Genomic DNA, 21,134 nt, shown 5'->3' with positions numbered 1-21,134 from the left:
ACGAGGACGGTGAGGAGTCGTCTGAGGCTCACCTTGCACGATGATGTGGACGAACGTGGTCCTGGGTCTGCTACTCGTCTGCACGGCACACACATAGAGGCCCTCATCGCTCACGTCCACGTTCTCGATCTTGATGGTGAACTCATCGCGGTTGAACGTCACCAGGCTCACCCGGGGGTCCACAGACCACTTGTCCACGCCGGCATACAGTATGCTGGACCTGTTCAGCCAAGCTGTGTGCGTCACCACGTCCCCCTGAGAACAGCTGCAGAGTGGTGTGGGGTGGAGGCCGGGGAGGAGAGCACCATAGTTATCTTTTTTTTTTTTCTTCAAAGAGTGAAACTTTGCTATGAGAAAAAAATTATGCATAAAAATTTAATAACTAAAACTCTTTAAACAGATGACATGAGGGGAAACAGCCCTGAGGGGAGAGGAGAGTTGCAATGTTTTTTTTATTTTCGAAGCGACTATTTTCGGCTCCGGTCTTCATTACTTTGTGAATATACCTGGGTTACCACAGCTGAACCTGTACAGCACCGAGGAGGCTACTTGGTCTCAGGACCGATCGGGTGGAGCAATGCTATACTATCAACGTGCATTCGCCATCCAGGCAGATCTGCATGCACCTCATCGTTCAGGTAAACAAAGCCACATTAGGGTGATCCCAGTATTACCACAAAGTTTGCTTGTTAGCCCCAGAATTCAGCTCCCTGTGGAAGCATATTCCCCCATGCCTCTCAGATTTATCAAAGCCATTATCTTTATGACAAAAACACTGATATCAATAAGGATTAAATTAGGCATTTAATAAAACCCTGTTCAAAGTCTACTCTGGCCCTGTACCATGGGAACCAAGCTCCTATTTTTAGAGAGTAGAGACAAGAATCAATTCTAATTACATAAGACAACCGAACCTACTCTGGCTATTTATTCTGACTACTTAGCAACACAGACACAGGCAGCTAAGCACTGATCGAAGCCCCAAGCTGCAATATGGCCCTGATTATTACTAACTTCGGGAAGCGGTTAAAGTGCCAGAGCAACAGAAATGTTCGAAGACGTGTACATATGCTTTCAGCAGTACTTTATTTCAGACAATGTACTCACTGCACATTATGGATACAGCAGTTAGGTGATATTTGTGAGAATTAGATGCTAATTACTTACAGTCTTGCTAAATGAGAATAGGCTGTGTCTAATTACAGCTATTCCTAACAGTTAACAGCATAGCCCAAAGCAGATATTTCTTCTAAATGATGGAGCTATTAAAATCAAAAGCAATCATGCATTTAATTGATTACTTGCCTGATTAGCTATTCAACAAAAGCCAGAGACCACTTTCACGTAGTGTGCTTGTGTGCACCAGTGTGTGTGTGTGTATGCATCTTGGAAAGAATCATAGGCTCATTTTTTTTGGCAATGTGGTCCAAATTCCTATAATGTACGCTTTATTCTCATTAAGGCCTATTATCGTTGAGATAAACCATAAATCATCATGTTCCTGGTGGTTCAATGATAAGCACTGCGTTGAACTACTTTATTTTCTGCAGGGCAACATCCAGCTCACAGGGGATAGATGAGGCAAGTGAGCCTCATTGTGCCCTGCTCACCAGGCAGCCATGAGGAGTTATAGTCAAGGGCGTCTGTTATCATGGGAGTCGAGATTGCCGTGTGGGCCCCCACCACTTCAGTAATAGACAAGAAGAGAGGAGTCGAGATCAGTGAAAAGATCAGGTGTTTTTCCCACTGGACTGTTCTATAATACACTGCAGGCCATCAGAAATATTAAACACTCCCCCACTCTCCTGCTCTGATGTTCGGCTGTCACGCCGTTCTCAATCCTGCTCAGAAATGCATTGGTGAATCAAGCATTCATCATGTCTCCTCATGCAATATAATAAATGTGTCCCATGGTGGATATAAGGGAGAGAAGCAGCCAGTGCAAGGATCTGCTACCCATAATAACTAAAGAAGACTCATCGCTTGGTACAGGACATGCAAGGATGCCTAGATGAGGGGGTAATAAAGTGCACTCAAGGGCACTGGAAGTTGACAAAAATAATGAAAAATGCAAACAGAGCAACTGTTGCTAGGGTAATTGAACAAAGCTTGGGATGAAATACACTTGGGAGAATCAAAGGGCAGCTCTCAAGCTCATTTTTCATGTGAACACAGATAATATGCAAATAATAGATCTGCAAGTGTGCTACTGTTTATGCTTTCAGTCCTTAGAACAAAACACCACACTATGCACTGTGCACTTTGTGTATGCAGAGATTAATGCATGTTGCCAAACAAGCAGAGTTTGTGAAAGGGCAATAATGCACTGGTAAAAGAACACAGTGAGTTTTTCCAAAGGTACTTCAAAGCATATAAAGAGTATCTGCTTTGTCCATTGTCAGCACTCAGTAGCACACCTGGTTTAACAAATAAACTGTCGCTTAATTAGTGAGATGTGTTACTTTACGCTTGGAATGATAGTTCTGTACACCTTTGATCTTTGGTAGCTCTGTGTGTTTTGCTTCATTAGATGATAACGACTGTTGCTACATTCATTAAAGGTTCACTGTAGTGCAATGGGCAGCCTATATAAACATGGTCTGCCTTGGGATCGGCATGTTAACCTGCAAAGTTACATCGGCAAATACGGAAATCATGGGCAGCGCACCAAATCAGCACAACGTAATAAATACATAAATTGTTTGATAATTCTGCTTTACACCATCTTATCAGAGCAGACCAGACAGCAAACCAATTTAATCCAAATAAAGTGTCTCCTCTTCCAGCACAATGAGGAGCATCTTAAGGCAGGATGGGGCTGAGAAGGCCACATGAACAGCCTCAATCTGCTCCCATTTTCTGCTATGACACTGTGATGTGCATGCATTATGAGAAAAATATATTACAGTGTTTCTCATCATGGTTACAGGATGTGCGAGCGCTCTCATCTCCTCTTGGGCTGGGCGAGTTAATTTTTAATATTGTGTCATCAGTGGTTGGTTCAAAGAGGGTTTAAGGTTGGTTTTTTTTTCCTTTTCAGGGTGATTCTGTGATGGATTTAAGATTAATTTTGCATGTGCCTGAAGGACTGAGAAGAGGTCCTCTTAACCAGAATGCATCTGTGAATGTTTCTTCAATAATATAAGCATACAGTATTGTGCCCTGTCTGGTGACTGGAGGGTTTGGGAACAGCAGTGATATATATATTTTTTTCTGGTTTGTTTAGCAGGCAGTTTCAAATGCCTTCATGAATGTCTTGCTGTCATAAAGTCCTTGTGTTCAAAGTTGACGATATCACAATGACATGCGCACCAAAAATATCCAGTAATTCCCATTGACAAGAAAAGCATTCAGCAAACTATTCATAAATAAATAAACTTTAGTACTAAACCAATCCTCGCCTTGGCTGTGACATGAACAAGAGAAGTCATTCATTATTAATCTGCCATGGATGTGAGGATTGATTTGGCATCAAAAAACCACTGAGGAATAAATAGATGTAATATATAACCCAGCATAACCTTCAAATCACATGGAAAAATGTAGCCATTCGAGCACAACCAACAATGAACTAAACAATTGTACTGATAAACAGTAACAAACACCGATGTAACACTGAGAAAACATTGAAACAGTACTTTAAAGGTACACAAAAGTTTTACAGTAAGCTGAACATTACTGACTAGTGATGTGTAGAACAGTGATGGCACAGGAGGATAAAGGCAGTGTGTGCAGCTTTTCCACAGTGGATGGATCAATAACAAACACTGAACCATAGCCTGGTGAGGAAAGCCACAAATAGAAATGGCTAGTCCCAAATGGAAAAGTGTACTGCATAAAGCATAAATGAACTACTGTCATTGTTAAGTAGCCTAGAACATAACTTCAATGTTCATGAGTTACATTTTGTATGGAAATGCTAGATATCTAATTATGTATACTAATGTTACATAGACATCCTTCCTGGTTTCTGATATTAATGCTACACCTGAATTTCAGCAGTACATCTGTCTGCTGGCCTGCTAGCAGAGCTTTTATTGCATATGCCATAATAAAAAGGCCATAACTCATGGCCATAATAGAATTAATGATACTGTTCACACACCATTTTGGCCTCTTCAACAATATGTGAGACCTACTTAGATTCTATTCATTTAAAATATTTTTAAGGTACAAGGAGAACCAGACATATTTCTTCATGAGGTGAATTTACCCATACCACCCTGCTGCTAAGCTATGGCACCCCACTGTTACATTCAGAATGCAACATTAATCTGAACTACTGAACACCGAATGCTGTCCATTAGGAGTATTAGCAACACTGTCCATCCAGTGGGGGGTTGAGGTGGATCAGTGAGGTGGTGGGTGTTAACACTGGACAGCCCACCCAGAGAGAAGGCTCTGCTTCAAGTCTGCTGTCAACTTCTGGCACCGAGCCGTGTCCCGTGTGGGGCGTGGCCTTGGATGTCCCGTCTCTCCCTGCCACTCAGGAGGAAGTGGACGAAAACGGCGTGGGCCCCCTGGACGAAGGCTTCGCGTGAAGAGCCTCCAAAACCATAAATGATGAAGTGTAGCCATTAATGCTTCACGACCAGATATTAGTCATCTAGGGGAGTGCCGGCGCTATGATGAACAACCTTGAAAAGCCTCTTTTTTCCATTTGGAAATTTGGGTCACAAATGTTTATGTGAAACCAAGATGGCTGTATTAAAGGTACAAAGTAATGGGCAGTGCTAAAGAGCCTGCGGTACTTCAGTAAATCTACTTACTACATCTTATGAAAATGAAATCTATATGCTCAATCTCCGTTAGCCTGGGAGGATAAATACAGTGCATTATGTTGTCTCTTTCTCATTTTATCTGATATTTAACCCTGGTTGAAGCCCCAGTCTTGCACATTAACTATAATAATAAGTCATGTTTCAGGACATATACGCATATATTGGTTATATTGGTATCCTATTTATTCTGGGTATCCTAGTCATAGTTCATGGAGCCTAGAAGCTAGGCTGGGCCTCGAGGGGAGAGTGAAGTCATGTGTTTGTTATTTCTCTTGGCTTGTAGACGGATGGAACACTTGTTAAGGGAATTGGAGTCTCCTCTACTGCTATTTCCATTGGATAAAAGCAATTGACATTGTCAGGAGTCAGTGCTGCCTTTCCCTTCTATGTCCAGCACACACACACACACACACACACACACACACACACACACACACGCACACACACGCACGCACACACACACGCACGCACACACACACACGCACGCACGCACGCACACACACGCACACACACACACACACACACACACACACACACACACTCTGTTTCACTCCACCCACCCACATAATGATGAAACAGACATGAAAGGCTCTGAATCCCTGGTATGATTTGCAAAACGACTCTGACTTACTTTGCGTGTATGCGTGTATAAGTGTGTGTGTGTGTGTGTGTGTGTGTGTTCGTAAATTTGTGAGTCACTCAGTTAGGGATGTTGGGAGGAATCACAGCAAAGGCTTAGCCCATCTGACTCAACCATATTATCTCTTAGGTAGCCTCTCCAACACAAGGCCATGGCACAGAGCCCTTGCTCCTGCCCTGCTTATATCAATGATTTACACCTACACTAAACCACACACACACACACACACACACACACACACACACACACACACAGCACTATGGAGGAGCAGACAGTGGAGACGAAGTATCTGTGGTAATATATATGAAACCAAAGCAAAGAAACAAACCCTACTCAGTCATATATACTGAGCTGCATAATAAGACTGTGCTGCAATATATTCTAAAACCGCGGTTGCCAACAAGTCGATCATAGTCGACAGGTGGATCTGCTAGAGGCCCCATGTCGATCGTATCAGTTGTATGAGTAATATGACTGGTGCAATTATCACCTTTACCAGAGCTGCATTCTACTGAATCAGCACTTATTAGCTAGCTAGTTAAGATACATTAGTGATTACATATATCTCAACTAGACTGTTTTCTCTCTCTCTTTCTCTCTCTCTCTCCTCGAATTTGACTCTCCTCGAAAAGGAAGTGCAGTCAAAAAAGAGCAGAAAAAAAATGTTTCAGACTTTCACCTGGAAGACTTTCACCTGGAGTAGGAGAATGAGGTTTTATTCACCACGGTTAAGGACAAAACTATTTGCGTGATTGCCTATGTCAACAGAGTGCAGATTTGCCCAAAAGAGGTAACTTGGAGCACCATCACTCAGTGATGCATCTGATGTTCAAGGACACTTATCCTCCGGGAAGTTCAGTTCGATCAAAAAAAGTTAAAGAGATGAAAGCTTCAGCAAAGGCTCAAAAATCATTTCTTACCAGATTGCTGGAAAAGGAAGAAGAATATACTGAAACTTCTTTTCATGTTAGTCACCCAAAGAACACACACACGCAAAGACATTTACAGATGGAGAAGAGGCGATAGCAGTCGCTTCTGTCGCCTTATTCAGAGACTTTAAAAACAAAGATGAAATCAGCCATAAGTAAATTGTCACTTTGAGTTGCAACTATACCAGCTGTACATTTTAAATAATGAGATGCTATATGGACATTAATGGTCTAAAATTTATGCTGGTACATCTTTAATTTATTCAGATTTCAAGGCGATCTTATTATTAAACAGGTTGGTAACCACGTTCATTTGCATTTCCATCTCTTTGTATATATATATATATATATGCTCTCATGGAGGTTTCCCTCGGTGCCTCACAGCACAAAGCTCTTCTGGTTGCACCAACAATAGCAAAGATTAGATTTCCTGTGCAGAATGAGCTTAATGATTACTTAAAGCCAGGGGTTTCAGTCCAGTCCCCCTGGCAGGCCACGTTTTGCTGTGTTTCATTTCCTTTTCCAGGCTCTCTACAGCCCTTGACTACCTGGTTAAGGTAAATTTGATGCTAGAGCAGAATTAAATATGTGAACTGGCTGAGGGTTCCTAAGTACTAGTTTGACATCGCCTGAGTGCAAAGAATGCATTAATTTCTAATCTAATGGCAAAATCATAAGCATGAGAAAATACATTTGAAAGGTTCTCCAGCAGTTAGCTATTATGTTTGAGCTATATGTGTGCCAGTGTGAATACCCAGACACACCAAATGATCCTCAAGCCCTGAATTTCCCATTCATCCGTACTAATGCATATATGCATAATGACTAATATTACACATTCTGAACCTATTATAATCAAATTCTCCTACAACAGACAACAGAGGCAAGCTTCTCTCTTTCATTTCTTTCTCTTCCCTTTGTTTTTTTTTTTACTCTTTGCTGCAACTAAGTTGCAATCTAAAGCAGAAAGTGCAGCAAATTCTAAAGGCGCCATAGAATGGAAAACTGTATTTACCTTGGCATAGTTGGATAAGGAGACTTCGGTATATAGAGATGACATACCATAAACCTCAGACTCCGCTGTTACATCCTTCAAATTCCACATAAGCAAAACCAGGCCGTAAAACAGACCAATTCCAAAAATCCTGGTCTGTTACATAAAATATTGATTAATTTTTTATTGATTGATTAACTGAATAATAATTACACCCCTGAAAATTTGCATACACAACCCCCCATTCCATTCCAGGCAATATTAACATGGACCTGCCCAGCTGAAATTTCAACACTTCTGCAGGTATTGTGAAGAACAAAACAATGACAATGAAGCAACTGTCCCAGTTGACGCTCATATTTAGCAGGATCCTAAACAAGTTGTTAGCTTGCTTTGCACATTTCACTCTGGCAAGTTTTTTCAAATCTCCTTCAATATCGAGGATGCTTTGCTCAGCACTGGACACTGAAAACATGGCCAGTTCCAGTCACATTATGCTATATGATTTTATACACTTTTTTGTCGGATGAAGCCATATCGTCATACATTTAAAGTTTCAGTTAGCTAACAACTTTAATTTACTTTGAGTTGCCAGTGAGATCGAAAGCAAGAATCTAGTATAGATTGCATCAGCTTGTAACAAGCTTCAAGGAACTAGCAAGCTAAATAAAAACAAATAGTATGACAATCTAGCTTATCTACATGGAGAGCTTGTTTCATTCTAGGGCCAAATCATAGGGTTGTAAATGAGCATGTAAAACATCATCTGGGCAATTTTCACCCTGACCAAACTCACATACCTTTTATACAGACATCAGAGAACAATACAAAACATTGAATAAATGCATTCTAGGGCGCATTGAATGGTATCACTTAAAAATAAATAAATCTTTGACCTAAAAACTTTTATTATCATATAATGCAGTGACACGCCTCTTGCATTCCACGGTACACCATGACATGTCAGAACACATATTTTACCTCAAGCAAATTGTAATTGCATTGTAATTGCATTTGCAAAAAGCATGACAGTCACCTCACTGTAGCCCTGACTACTCGTAGAGGAATAAAATTAGTAACAGGCGAAAGGACCATCATGCAATTAATGGACAATTAGGCAATCGTCTGGATTCACAAAACCAAAAATGAAGTGTGACCGAAATCATCTGCTGAACAGCCCACACTCCACCACCTTCCAGTCTGGGGTCGTCGGGGCCGCATGGCACAGCATGCCATGACAGGATTAGAGCTCAGCTGAAAATCACCTTGTCTTTTAGAGTGGTGTTGAACAAATGAAGGTGCCCTGGGCAAATAATGCCCATTAGAATTCAATGTCATTTTGGGTCTCTTTGGGTGCCACCAGCTAACCTGCTTCTGCAGCTATGAGGAGATCTACTAATTAACGCTTGTTTCGGACCTTGCACATCCATTTGGCTCCCCCATCCCCCGAAGTGTCTGCCACTGTGTCGTTGTAAGAGAAATGAAGGCTGATCAACCATGGATTTGAAGTTTAGTAATAACACACACTACATAAAAAATTCCACTCCGCCACACACTCGGCTCCGCTAGAAATAGAGCCCCATAAAAGCTCAATTTAAAAAGCAACTCCACCATAATCAGAGACACCGAAGGCACTCTTCAGACTGAGAAATCCAGAGGACCTATTGCAAGAAAAAAGAGAAGAAAAGGTGACACGGGATCTCAACCCCTGGCCTCTGCATTTGGGACAGAGCACGAAGTCTTCAAGGCTAAGCTGCAGTTTAGAGCATAATAGTCACAGGATACTATATAACAGCCATAGAAATCTCATCTATCATGCCATCAAGGTGGGGTGGGTGGGGAGAGGAGCATCAGGCTATGGCCTAGGTCAGCAGCATGCTCGACTGCACTCCTGTGTAAAAAAAAAAAGAATGATCTATCAAATCCCTTCCCGGCATAGCTCAGAAACGGCATGCTTTAATTGGCTGCAGCGAGGGGTCTCTGCTCGTGAAGATGATTAGCCAGGTTCACAGTGGGCAAGGTTAACCATCTCAGCTGCCGGAGATGAAAGGAAGGAGAGTCCATTCCATTTATATCGTGTCCACTTGGCGCCACGCAAACTGTCTCAAATAATAACTGACATCGCATCTTGATTATACACTCACCACTTGTGTAGAAACTCCTGGACCCCACCTTGTAGCACAAGGTGCTGATGACAATAGTGTCATGAGTTCGATTCCTAGGGAGTGCACATGCCCTTGTATAAATAAATATGCAATTTGCTCTGGATAAGAGGGTCTGCCGAATTCTGTAAACATGTAGCCCACACCAATAGGCCACTTTTCTACTTGACTGTAACCCACCTCAGCCATGTGTCAGCCTCCATCAAGCGTGTGCATCACTGGTCAGTTTCTGACAATGTCTTGTTGGGTGACACACCATTCTCAAAACAGCAGCGTCACTGACATCGCAGCGGCATGACAGCAGGTGTTATGAGTGTATCAAGCACCGCAGTGCAGCTGGATTTTTTACAAGTCTCAATGTCACTGCTGGGTTGAGAGTAGTATGAAACTCAAAATATTCAGCCAAAAATGGTCCTGTGGTCAGAAAATTACCACTGATGAAGAGATGGCGATCTGCTAATAAAGAGCTGGCCCTGGTAACAGAGGTACTATAGACTCTGACTATTTTTGCAATAAATAAAACCAAAAACCTTTCAAATAAAGTAGTAGTATGCTGAAAACGTATCAAACACAGAATAAGAATCCTCATAATTTCATAGAGGAACAAGAAACCACAAATAGCCCGGCTGCAAATGCACAACTGCTTGATTGCTAACAGTTAAACGATCCCATTTAACCCTATGCACAAACCTCACACTCTGACTGTGTGATTTATTTATTTATTTTAGTTAGTTGGCAACCCCTGACATGTTGATTTTGCCCCAAGGGCCAACTGTCAGCATCAGGGTCGCACAGAGAATTTATAATCATCACAAATCATGACACTTATAGCAGTTATTCCTGTGCAATGGGAATGAGCACAGTGTTAAGGGTGAGAGGTCAAACCGTACAACTACCATACACTGAGCAATCACTCTGCATCAGGCAGAGAGGGAAATCCAGCGCAGGCCAGGGTGAAGACTGTGTCACGAGGAAAGCGAGCATGTGAGTCAACTGGAGAGGAGACCCCACACGACCGCTGTATAATGGAGCCCTGAAGGCGCCTGCAGTGAGACTGCCGCAGAGGCGGGAGTCGGGTTTGAGTCTCAGCCGCCCCCTGTGTCGTCCATGGCCCATGATCTCAGAAAGGGCAGGGTCGCTGGAAGACAAGGTCGTCAGAGGCACTCTCCCCACAATGCTTTGGGATATGCTCCGTGGTCGGCAGCATGCAGGCAGACGGCTCCTGTGATTTCATTGGTCATCAGTTGTGCAGCTATGTTTAAAACTGTGCTTCGAACGCTTGATTGCAATACATGAAATATATTAGGCATACAAAGACAGCATTCATTGTGGCTCTTTTTGAATAACTAATTACAGAAGACAAAATTGAAAACTTGATTAATATAAAATTAATTGTCCAAACCTCATTAAAACACACTCACGCACACATATACCAAACGCACATATACCAAACAAAAAACACCAAGCATAAGCAGCAAATATTTTATAAACTAGTAGAAAAAGACAAAACTTTCTAGAGCTATTCACATGTTCACATTACTGCTACCTGATGAAGACCATTAAGCGGCTTTACTAAAGGTTTGGTGTTGTTTTAATTTGTGTAATGATGTGATCACAAGTGAAAAAAAAGAAAACTGATTTACTTGTCAAATGTTGTATGGAGACTCAAATTAATATGTCATTCGAAGCTTCCTATGGGAGTCCTAGAACAACGGGTGTTAAAACAGTGGGTGGATGACATGAAAACACATTTCCATGTCTTCTGTTATTTGCTAAAGCTCAAAGGGCCTGATAGCACAGTTATTACTCGGGTTTTTTTACACATTGGGTAGGTAGGTGTAATCTGACAGTCAAATATTACATATCTTATAAGAGAAAGTGTGAATGCGAGTTGCAAAACATCAAAGTGTATATACATATATATAAACACATTGATATATAGCAAATGGATAGGATAAGGTCTGTGGCCAAGTCCTTCTGCATCTACGGCAGGGCTTGCCATCAGCAGCAGAGTACGCCGTGGAGTTCTGGACACGCTGCTGGGCACCACCAGAACGAACCGGTCGTCTTTGTATGAGGACTGCAAGGAGTTCGGCAGGCGGAATTCACCTGCAAACAGGAGGCGGAGTCCCAGAATGACGCCCTCCATCTCACCATAACCCATGACCACCTCCTGGAAGAGAACCACAGCTCTCTTCGCAAAGGGCTGCCTCCATGGGAGTCTATGCCACCAGCAGGACTGGCTGCAGCCACCAAGGAACCCAAACAGCTGGTGATGCCAGGGATGCAGCGTAAGCGAGAGCAGCACAAGAGAAGTGGCGATCCATACCTCTGCCGTCTGCACTCCACATGCGTGCACTCGACAGCGGACCTGTGGGCTCAAGGTTCATAACACACGTTACCCCCCCCCCCCCCCCCCCCGTGTCTGTCTAGAAACGGATGGCATGCACACTGAACATATTTCCTTTTACTTGTTTTCTTCCCTGTCTCAGCCCATCACATTAGGTCTCCCCCGACTGCGCACACACGATACACATATAGTCTTGCCACACACTGGCATCACTGGCTGGGCCCCCTCCTGTTCAGCTCGCTGCCTCCTCATCCTGGTTGCGCCTCTACTGTCCACCTCCGTGGAGCGGCAACAACACCATGCCCACCCCTGCACAGGACAGGGGCGTAGCCGAGGTCTTCAGTCCTGCCAAGGCTGCGCAGCTTCCTCCCTGCCATAGCTTGGACTGTGTCATCAACCTGAAGGGAGGAGCTGTGCCACCCCCCAGGTGCAGGGTGTATCCACTTTCCCAGGAGGAGGAGCAGGTTATGGAGCAGTACATCAAAGAAGCTCTGGCCCAGGGTTATATCAGACCCTCCGCCTCGTCTGCCTTGGCCAGCGTCTTCTATGTTAAAAAGAAAGGCAGTGGGCTGAGGCCGTGAGTGGATTACAGAGGTCTAAACCCGCTATTAGCGAAATACTCGTACCCTCTCCTGTTAGTGCCGGCTGAGGAAGCAAAGGTACTTCACTAAATTCGATCTGCGCAATGCCTATAATCTGATTAGAATTAAGGAATTGGAAAGGGTGTTTCATACATCCTCTGCTCACTATAAATATCTCGTCCTTCCACACGTCCTAGCCACAGCACCCTCTGTCTGTCAGGCATACGAGGGAGTTTCCGGGTAGATCCGTCTTTGCCTACGTTGACGACATCCTGATCTGCTTGCCTTCCTTTCGCTGCCGCGTGTGTGGCATTGGTGATTTCCTTGTCTCCTGTGTCTTCTGCACGCTCACTTGTGTTGCTGTAGAAGTGTGAGTTTCAACTTCAGGAGGTAAACCTCCTACACCACATCATTACGGAGGGCTCCGTGCATATGCAACCCTGCAAGCTGGACTGGATGGCCCAAACCAGTGGTTCCTGGGGTTTGCCAGTTTATATCGGCGGTTCATCCAGTCTATCAGCACCCTGGCCAGCCCTTTAACTGACCTGCTCCACAGGCAGCTGAAGTGGACGCCTGTAGAGGATACCGCCTTTTAAGATCTTAAAGTCATATTCACCAGTGCTCCTGTACTGCAGCAGTCCGATCCCACCCTTCATCCTCGAGGTTGATGACATTGGAGTCAAATAGGCGACACCGGTATGCTATAGCCAATAGCTTATTTTTCATGTATGCTGAGCTCCTGTGCAGAGTGTGTCCATAGCAAAACACCACGCACTCCACCAGCAGGCAAGCTGCTCGTCCTGCCCACACCACAACACCATTGGTTATGGACCTCCCTGCCTACACCATCAACCTCATCGACATGGACTGATTTTCAAAGATAATGTGGTTCATCCCTCTCATAGTGCTGCCCACTGCCCTGGGCATGGCTGGCTTGTCCTAAGGCAAGTCAGGCTACTGGAAGACACTGTATCCAGTTCACATCTTGGGTATGGGAAGCTTAAAATCATGGTGAGCCTCATGTCCAGTTAACATCCCCAGACAAACAGGCAGGTGGCAAGAGTAAGCCAGGAGCTCGGTAAGTTTCTGTGCCTTCTTCTGCCAACAACACCCTGAACATGGTGCACTTACCTATCCTGGGCAGAATACAATACCAGCCACCGCAGTGCCCATGGAACCCCACGGGACCAAGGATCAGATCCACTGTCCAGATGAAAAAGCGTCTGGGAGGAAACCCATCAGCGGCTGTGATTGGCCATCTCTGCCTTTAAAAGAAAGCAGACCAATGGCGAGGAGAGACCCCTCACTATGAGCCCAAACACAAAATGTGGGTGGCAACGAAGGACAGCAGGGTGGGGCTCACAGGCAAGCTGGCTCCCATATATGCCAGTCTCTAAACCATAATCAGCTGGATCACTGAGGTGACCCGCAGGGTGGGCTTGCCGGGGAGCAGCCACATATCGTCCCCTTTCCATGTATCAGCCCTGAAGATTGTGGTGGCAGGACCGCTCATGGACAGCAACACCCCTGTGAGATCACCACCACTGCCACTGGAGGGTGGTCCTACTTACAAGGCGCAGGCCCTGATAGACTCACGACAGAGGGGCAGGAAGCTGCAGTACCTCATGGACTGGGAGAGGTACGGCCCAGAGGAATGGAGCTGTGTGCCGGCTTCCCAAATCCTGGATCCCGTCCTCACGGCCTCCTTCAACCATGAGCAGCATGATGAAACCTGCACCTCGCTGACCTGGAAGAGCCCACTGGTGGGATCCTCTGGGGGGTAGTTTCCTGTCACGGTGCGCTGGGCACCCCAAAGGATGGACATGCCCACTCATCCACACACACACAGACACGCCAAACCTGCAATGGTCCCAATCACCCACTTATTAGTTATTGCACACATCTTTCCTTAGTTTGCCTTAGTTTGTTCTCCCTGCTACGTAAAGCCCACAGGTACCTGACTTCGCTGATGCACATTGCCAGTCATTCTGGGCCTGGAGCCATTGCCGGTACCTGCTCTCACGCAGTCATGTGCAGGTTACCTGCTCTCAAATTCGTGCACAGGTTACAATAGCCAAAAGCTGTAATTTTGCCTGTGAAGAGCATGGATGCACCAGTGACAAAACTGGTCCAAGCTTAAAAGGTCAGAATTTCTACTTATCTCTGTTGTAATTTGTACTTGACTATAAAGATATGGTTTAACAGTAACACAGGGGGTGTGTTTCTGAAAAGCTTCATAACACTAAGAACTTTGTTAACTTGAGTAACTTAAGTTAACCTAAGTATGTCTGTTAATTAGTGATACTTGATCTTAAGTATGAGTGTTAACTTGTAGAAATTGTTTTAATGACAGGCTGGCACTTTCACATTATACCCATATAGCTTAAACTTGAGTGAACACGCGTCCTCTTTTTCAAAGACGTCCTCTTTTTCTTGGACTTGTCCTCTTTTTGGGACCTACAAAATGTGTCCGGCAGGGATCTCTAAAATGCCTAAAATGCCTGGGATTCGGCCTTTCTTTCCTGCTGATATTTGCCTTCTGCAGTCACTATACACTGTTTTTGCATTGCTTAGACCAATCTTTATAGATCCTGTCTTCTTGAACACCATAATTTGTTGCTCATATACACACCCTACATGCAACCACTGGTCAGACTGCTTCTCAGCATATGTGTGTAGCTGCTTCACAGAAATGTGTGGTCAGAGAGGATACATGAAGTTTACCTTCTGTACTGTCGTTTGTATGGTCCCTTAGCAATGCCTAAAAATGTCCAAACACACAGAGCTGACAGTGATGCTCTGAACACTGGGCTCGTTAAATGTCCAAACACACAGAGCTGATAGTGATGCTCTGAACACTGGGCTCGTTAAATGTCCAAACACACAGAGCTGATAGTGATGCTCTGAACACTGGGCTCGTTAAATGTCCAAACACACAGAGCTGATAGTGATGCTCTGAACACTGGGCTCGTTAAATGTCCAAACACACAGAGCTGATAGTGATGCTCTGAACACTGGGCTCGTTAAATGTCCAAACACACAGAGCTGATAGTGATGCTCTGAACACTGGGCTCGTTAAATGTCCAAACACACAGAGCTGATAGTGATGCTCTGAACACTGGGCTCGTTAAATGTCCAAACACACAGAGCTGATAATGATGCTCTGAACACTGGGCTAAATGTCTAAACACAGAGTTGATAGTGAGACCCTGAGGCTTGGGCTTGATTTTTGCAATGTCCGTTTTGTCCGTGTACAGCATGTGACAAAAATAATTTGACATCAGTCTCTTTATGCTCACACCTCTACATCCACTCTGGAAAGTGGCCAGAGTTTGTGTGGAAGAGTTTGTGTGGGAATCGTGGGATGGTGTATTAGACTAGGTTCCCACATGTGAACTGCACATCTGCCTTGTTATAATGACATTTTTGTATCTACAGTTTGATTTTCGGGAAAGTATACTAGTGAAGTAGGGGATGTCTTAATGGAAACTTATTTTAATTTATTCTATGACCATAAAAATATATTAATTTTTCCTTTACACAGTTTTTACATTTTATTTGTAAAAAATCTGCATCCTGGATCTGAAGGCAAAAGTTATTGGTCCTGTAAGTAGGTCTAATAAATACATTTGTTAAAAGTATATATACCCCCAACACCCCCTCCTCTTTTCTGAAAACCAAAATCTGGTCACCCTTTTAAAACAGAATATGAATGTGCAGGCTGCAAACAAGAAGAAGAAGCAAGTTGCACAGCAACAAACAACTAACAGTACACTTATGCACACAGTATGCAGCTTTCAATCCACCATTACCATTCGTGAACTAAGATTCAGAAAACAGCTTACGAAAAGCTTTGGAAAACACTCACAGAATTTGCTTGTTTTTTTGTGTGTTATTCATTTGTTTGTTTGTTATATGCTCGGATTGATCATTTTCCTTGAACATACCACGGGACCATTAGAGAACGAATAACGTGGTGCCCGGTCAGAGAAATCAAAGTTCCATTTGCATCATGCTGATGAAAAGATCAGAATTTGGCACAAGCAACATGAGTCCCAGGACCCATTCTGTATAGCGTCTACAGTAAAGGCAAACAGCGGCAGTGGGATGGTGAAACATCTGAAGACAGTGTTACGCTTTAACATGTGTACATAATAATGTACTATCTATACTATTTACTGATTAGAGCATAAACAATGGATATGAACGCAAACTTTAAAACACACGTTTTGGTTCGGTGTCTGTGAGGTTGCTGAGATGACAAAGGTGTTATGTGGAGTCTTTGTGTGTGTGCATTCAACTAGCACAGAAGTGCTGCATCTTTTAATTTCCCCACCTGAAAGCCAGACACGCTGGTGCTGAAAGTGCTAACAACAGCTGAAATGTTGAAATACGGTATCAGCTGATTAGCATTAGCTAGCATTTCTAATGCCGCCATGTTTGGCTCTCAAGTGATAAACACCCTAATTACCTTAAAATGAAGAGAGTAATTTTGGCACACATATTCTGTCATTCCCAGCATTCCCAGACTCCATTCATTAAGCCAAGAAGAGGTGGGTGGCCTTATACTACACTGAAGTAAAAGTAATGATGTTTCCATTACTTGAGAATGAAAGTAGTTTACCAATAAACAACTTAATAAACATTAAATTAATAATTACCAACAAGCAACATTGCTGATGACAATGACTAACAATAACAATAATAATACTAACAATAATAAGTCAGCATTCATCCATTTGTTTACTTGTGATGGATTTGGTAAAATTGTACATTGCAATCATTGGGTCACAGTTTGAATGTATAGACCCAGAGAGAGAGAGAGAGAGAGAGAGAGAGAGAGAGAGAGAGAGAGGGGATGAAGAAGATGAATGCTGACTTATAATTGTTAGTCATTGTCATCAAAAATATTGTTTGTTGGTAATTATTAATTTATTGTTTATTGTTTATTAAGTTGTTTATAATTAAAATCTTTCTCAAGTCATGGAAGCAACAGTACTTTTACTTCAGTGTAAAAGTACACTGAGAGTGAAAGAGGTGGGGCGGGGGGTAAATAATAAGAATAGCATGCTTTTTTCCAACAGTAAATGTGCTAAATTAATGCTCAGTGTAGTGGTTTTAGAAACAGAATTAGCTTTCCGATTGGTCAAGGGAGTTCAATTAATAAGTTCAACAGTTTACTGTAAATGTTATTTTCAAACATGCACATATAATGTATGCTGACAGCTTATTGATTTGTACTGACCTTCTTCACACTGTCAGTAAGCCATAGAGAGGTTATGACCACCTGAATGCCCTTCTTTGCAACGTTCTTTGGCATGATGGATTAATAACAATGTTCTCATGACTGAAGCTATCTTCATCAAGACCTGTAGACCACCAGCCTGTTTTCATGTAGTTGGGACTGAAATCACTTCTTTTCATACGGTTGGGAAACTCATCAGCCACCTGCTTGGAATTCATTGCATTGAAGGTCATTATGCTCTACGGTGTCTCTTTCTAGCAGAACACTGCATGGAAACAGTGCGATGTATTCAAATTAGACAATGATCCATTGCTTAGAAACAAAATCCATTTGAAGTTGCAACACTAAAGAGGAGAATGTTTTACATGGCAATGTAAATAATGACACCATTTCTGACACCTAAATGTAGACTCATTATTCCACACTGGCACTGCACGCTTTTGCTTTGCTATCATACACATCACTGATGGGAGAGACTGCCTGGGTGCTAGAGTCAAGCTTCAAGAGGAAGTATTTTTAACCAGCGTACACATGGTGGCATTCACATCCGCCTCTCAACCCCCAGCCTACAGTCCCAGAGGCTCCGGAATATATTCCCGTCTAAAGCCGCCCTTAATTATGTTCAGCTTGAAAGTGGAATGATTTACTCCAGCTCAGTGACCTAAGAGATGATAAAATAAACTCTGTCGGGTGCACTGGGGATTCCTCTTCCAGAGCGCAAAAAGTCAGGCGAGAACAGACCCCCGTGCGGCACAGACCGGCACTCAGTCACGTGTTTCCAACATCAGGGGCAGGCAGATCAATTATTTTTTCTCCTTACATGCCTCCTTCCTTTCTGTTCATTCTCCAAGATAATGTGCATCGGGATAAACCAGAGAGCAAAGAGGCACATGTAGATTCAAACTCAATAACACATCCTGCAGGGGCCAGCTATCCAGCTGCTGGCCAGCTGCTGAAAGATAAAATGGTCAGCGTGACCAGAGTCAGTGGGTTCTTCTCCCTGCCTTAATAAATCACTCCCTTCACTCTCTCGTCTTGTGAGCGTGATTGTCAGTAATGGCGAGTGCTCTACCAGCAGACACCAGGGAAGAGATATAGGCACAAGCTTAAAAACAAGAGTTCCGTAGGCACGCGCTTGCTGAATGCAAATCTAAGCCCAGCAAACCACACAGGACAACGAGAACATTGCTTTACTCCCAAGACAAAGCAGCTCTAAGTCTCGTCTGCAGGAGCCCCCCTTGTTCCATCGGCATTTGAACACTGCCCTGTCATGTTGTAAACACAAATAATGTTTTATATTGTGTTAGCTTTAAAAACAAAAGTAACCGACTGTCATTTTAAAGAAAGTACATAATGCACTACATTTTTATAGCAGAAACTTTAGGTGTGTCATGACAGTGTATAGCCGTTTCTATACAAAATTTGTAGCAGGCACTCTTCCTACTTCGGTGGTCAGTTTCAGTGATCCCAGAGGTGTTGTTGGCTGGATATTTCTGGACGCCAGGCTACTCTCGACCCAGCAGTGGCACTGGAGACACTCCAGGGTAAAACAGCAGAGTAAAACCCCAGCTTCACTGCTCGACATGATGGACTCGTATCATGTCGATGATCGTGTCAAATGTCACTGATGTGTCAAGCAAGGTTCACCATCCAAAGCAGATCTGGTGAGCAGTGGTTCTGTGATTAGAAACTGACCAATGATGAGAGAACTTGTGCAGAAGAATTGTGCAGAGTGGCTGACAAATTGGAACTGTCACTAGATGCTACAGCCTGGAATTGTATGCCAGTAAATGCATCTGTAAGTTAGGTGAAAGTAATAAAGCAGGCGGGAAATGTAGGTTCAAGGTAGGCGTTTCCAATAAACTTGTTGGTGTATGTATGACTGGCTTATATTGTCACTGTCATTTCTTATAACAGTGATGTTTACAAGTCTCAATATATACTGGCAAAATCATTTAGTAAGTGACCATTCATAATACATCATTTGGCTTCTAAACAGGTGTTGTATGAGTCATTCTAAAGCAGAAAACACATTTAGCTTGTCCTATAAAATGGCACTGGCTGGTATAAAAGAGACTGGGCAAGAGGTTCAGAGAATGGCAGTGGGTAACTGCCGATCGTGACATTTGCTCACAGCATGCGCTATAATCACAAACTCACAGGCGGCATTACAGGATATCCTTACAGAGGTCAGGTGAACAGGGCAGGGTTGCAAGCAGTGCTTACACACACACACACACACACACACACTCACGCACAGTTCACTGAAATAAAGGCATGGTCCCTTGGCCTCAATGGCTGCGTGACCTCTTTGTAATTTATTTCACCCCTCCACCTCTTAATCAGGCAAAGATGATAAGAGCACTGCTTTAGTGGAAAATAAGCAGGTGGTCTATGGAGTAATTGCTTATGCTGTTCCAAGAATTCCAAGAATTTCAGTGAATAAAGAGTGAATGTTGTAGACGACTGATCTAAAAATCACAGGCTCGTTCACAAAAGCAATTGCTGTTCCTGTTAATATAGGAGCAGTGACACTACAATGCGTCCCTGTTTCAAATCCACATGCCAGTCTCCCACATGACATTAAAGCTCACCATGGAACAGGAGATGACCTGCTAATAGGAAAAGAGAAAGGGAAGGCATCTGTCATAATTAGCCTTCAGTTTGGAATTAATCTCATATTTGATTAATATCAAGCACATATTTTTCTACCTCATTTCACCATAAGCTCCTTGGAATCCAATGGATGATGAGGCAGCTGGTATTTTAACGTTCCACCATGAACAAAAAAAAAATCTTTGATATTTGATATAGACCAAAAATAAAAATGGAAAAAGCATTTTCATTGGCTTGATTTTTGAGGTGAAAATATGGTTTGTAATTACTGTGAAGGGATTAAGAATTTTTATTGATGCCAATAGGGTCTGGTCAAATAATCAATGAAAGCCTTGGATGAAAAATTGAGGTGACAATAGTTAAAGACCTACAGCATATTACGTCTCTACTGAACAAATCATAAAGTGGGCAGCAAAGGCTCAGTGGCTTATGGCCCTGAGAAAAGAAGTAGATGGTGCAGTTCAAGGTTTCAGGGCTGGGCTGTGGCTGAAATGAGAAAAATAAATTCTATCGAATTTATCTATTATTTATACACTCAACAGAGTGAAAGATCCTCTAAAATACAGCCTCTTTATTCACATCATTATTCCCCATATGGCACAATTAATAGTGGGGGGTATGCACACTAATCCACAGTAAACTCATTCATACAGCCTAGGGTTAGTGAAGTTCTATACATGTTTTGAGAGCTTTACACCATCAGTATCCTTGGTCAAATATCTGCCACCAGACATGTTACCTCAGCACTCTCCCTGACCTCATGACCACTCTCAGACTGACTGAATCTGAGCTAGTTGGCTCTAGTCTGCTGATTTTGGTCCAGTTTAAGTCGGCAC

General features: G+C 43.1%; 1 protein-coding gene across 5 annotated transcripts in view; it reads right to left on the bottom strand.

Annotated features, from left to right (window-relative positions):
• Positions 1 to 21,134, bottom strand: part of ntm (neurotrimin) — a 237,045-nt gene that overhangs the window by 28,450 nt on the left and 187,461 nt on the right. For all 5 annotated transcript variants that reach the window (XM_081702621.1, XM_081702620.1, XM_081702623.1 and 2 more), the window contains one exon: positions 33 to 265. In XM_081702621.1, coding sequence (XP_081558747.1) covers positions 33 to 265 — 233 coding nt within the window. The remainder of the gene's footprint in view (positions 1 to 32; positions 266 to 21,134) is intronic.

Source organism: Electrophorus electricus, chromosome 19, assembly GCF_041902795.1.
Source record: "Electrophorus electricus isolate QZ-2024a chromosome 19, ASM4190279v1, whole genome shotgun sequence".
Lineage (NCBI taxonomy): Eukaryota > Metazoa > Chordata > Actinopteri > Gymnotiformes > Gymnotidae > Electrophorus > Electrophorus electricus.
Note: the sequence above shows the minus strand (reverse complement) of the source record. Positions and strands in the feature narration are given on the sequence as shown.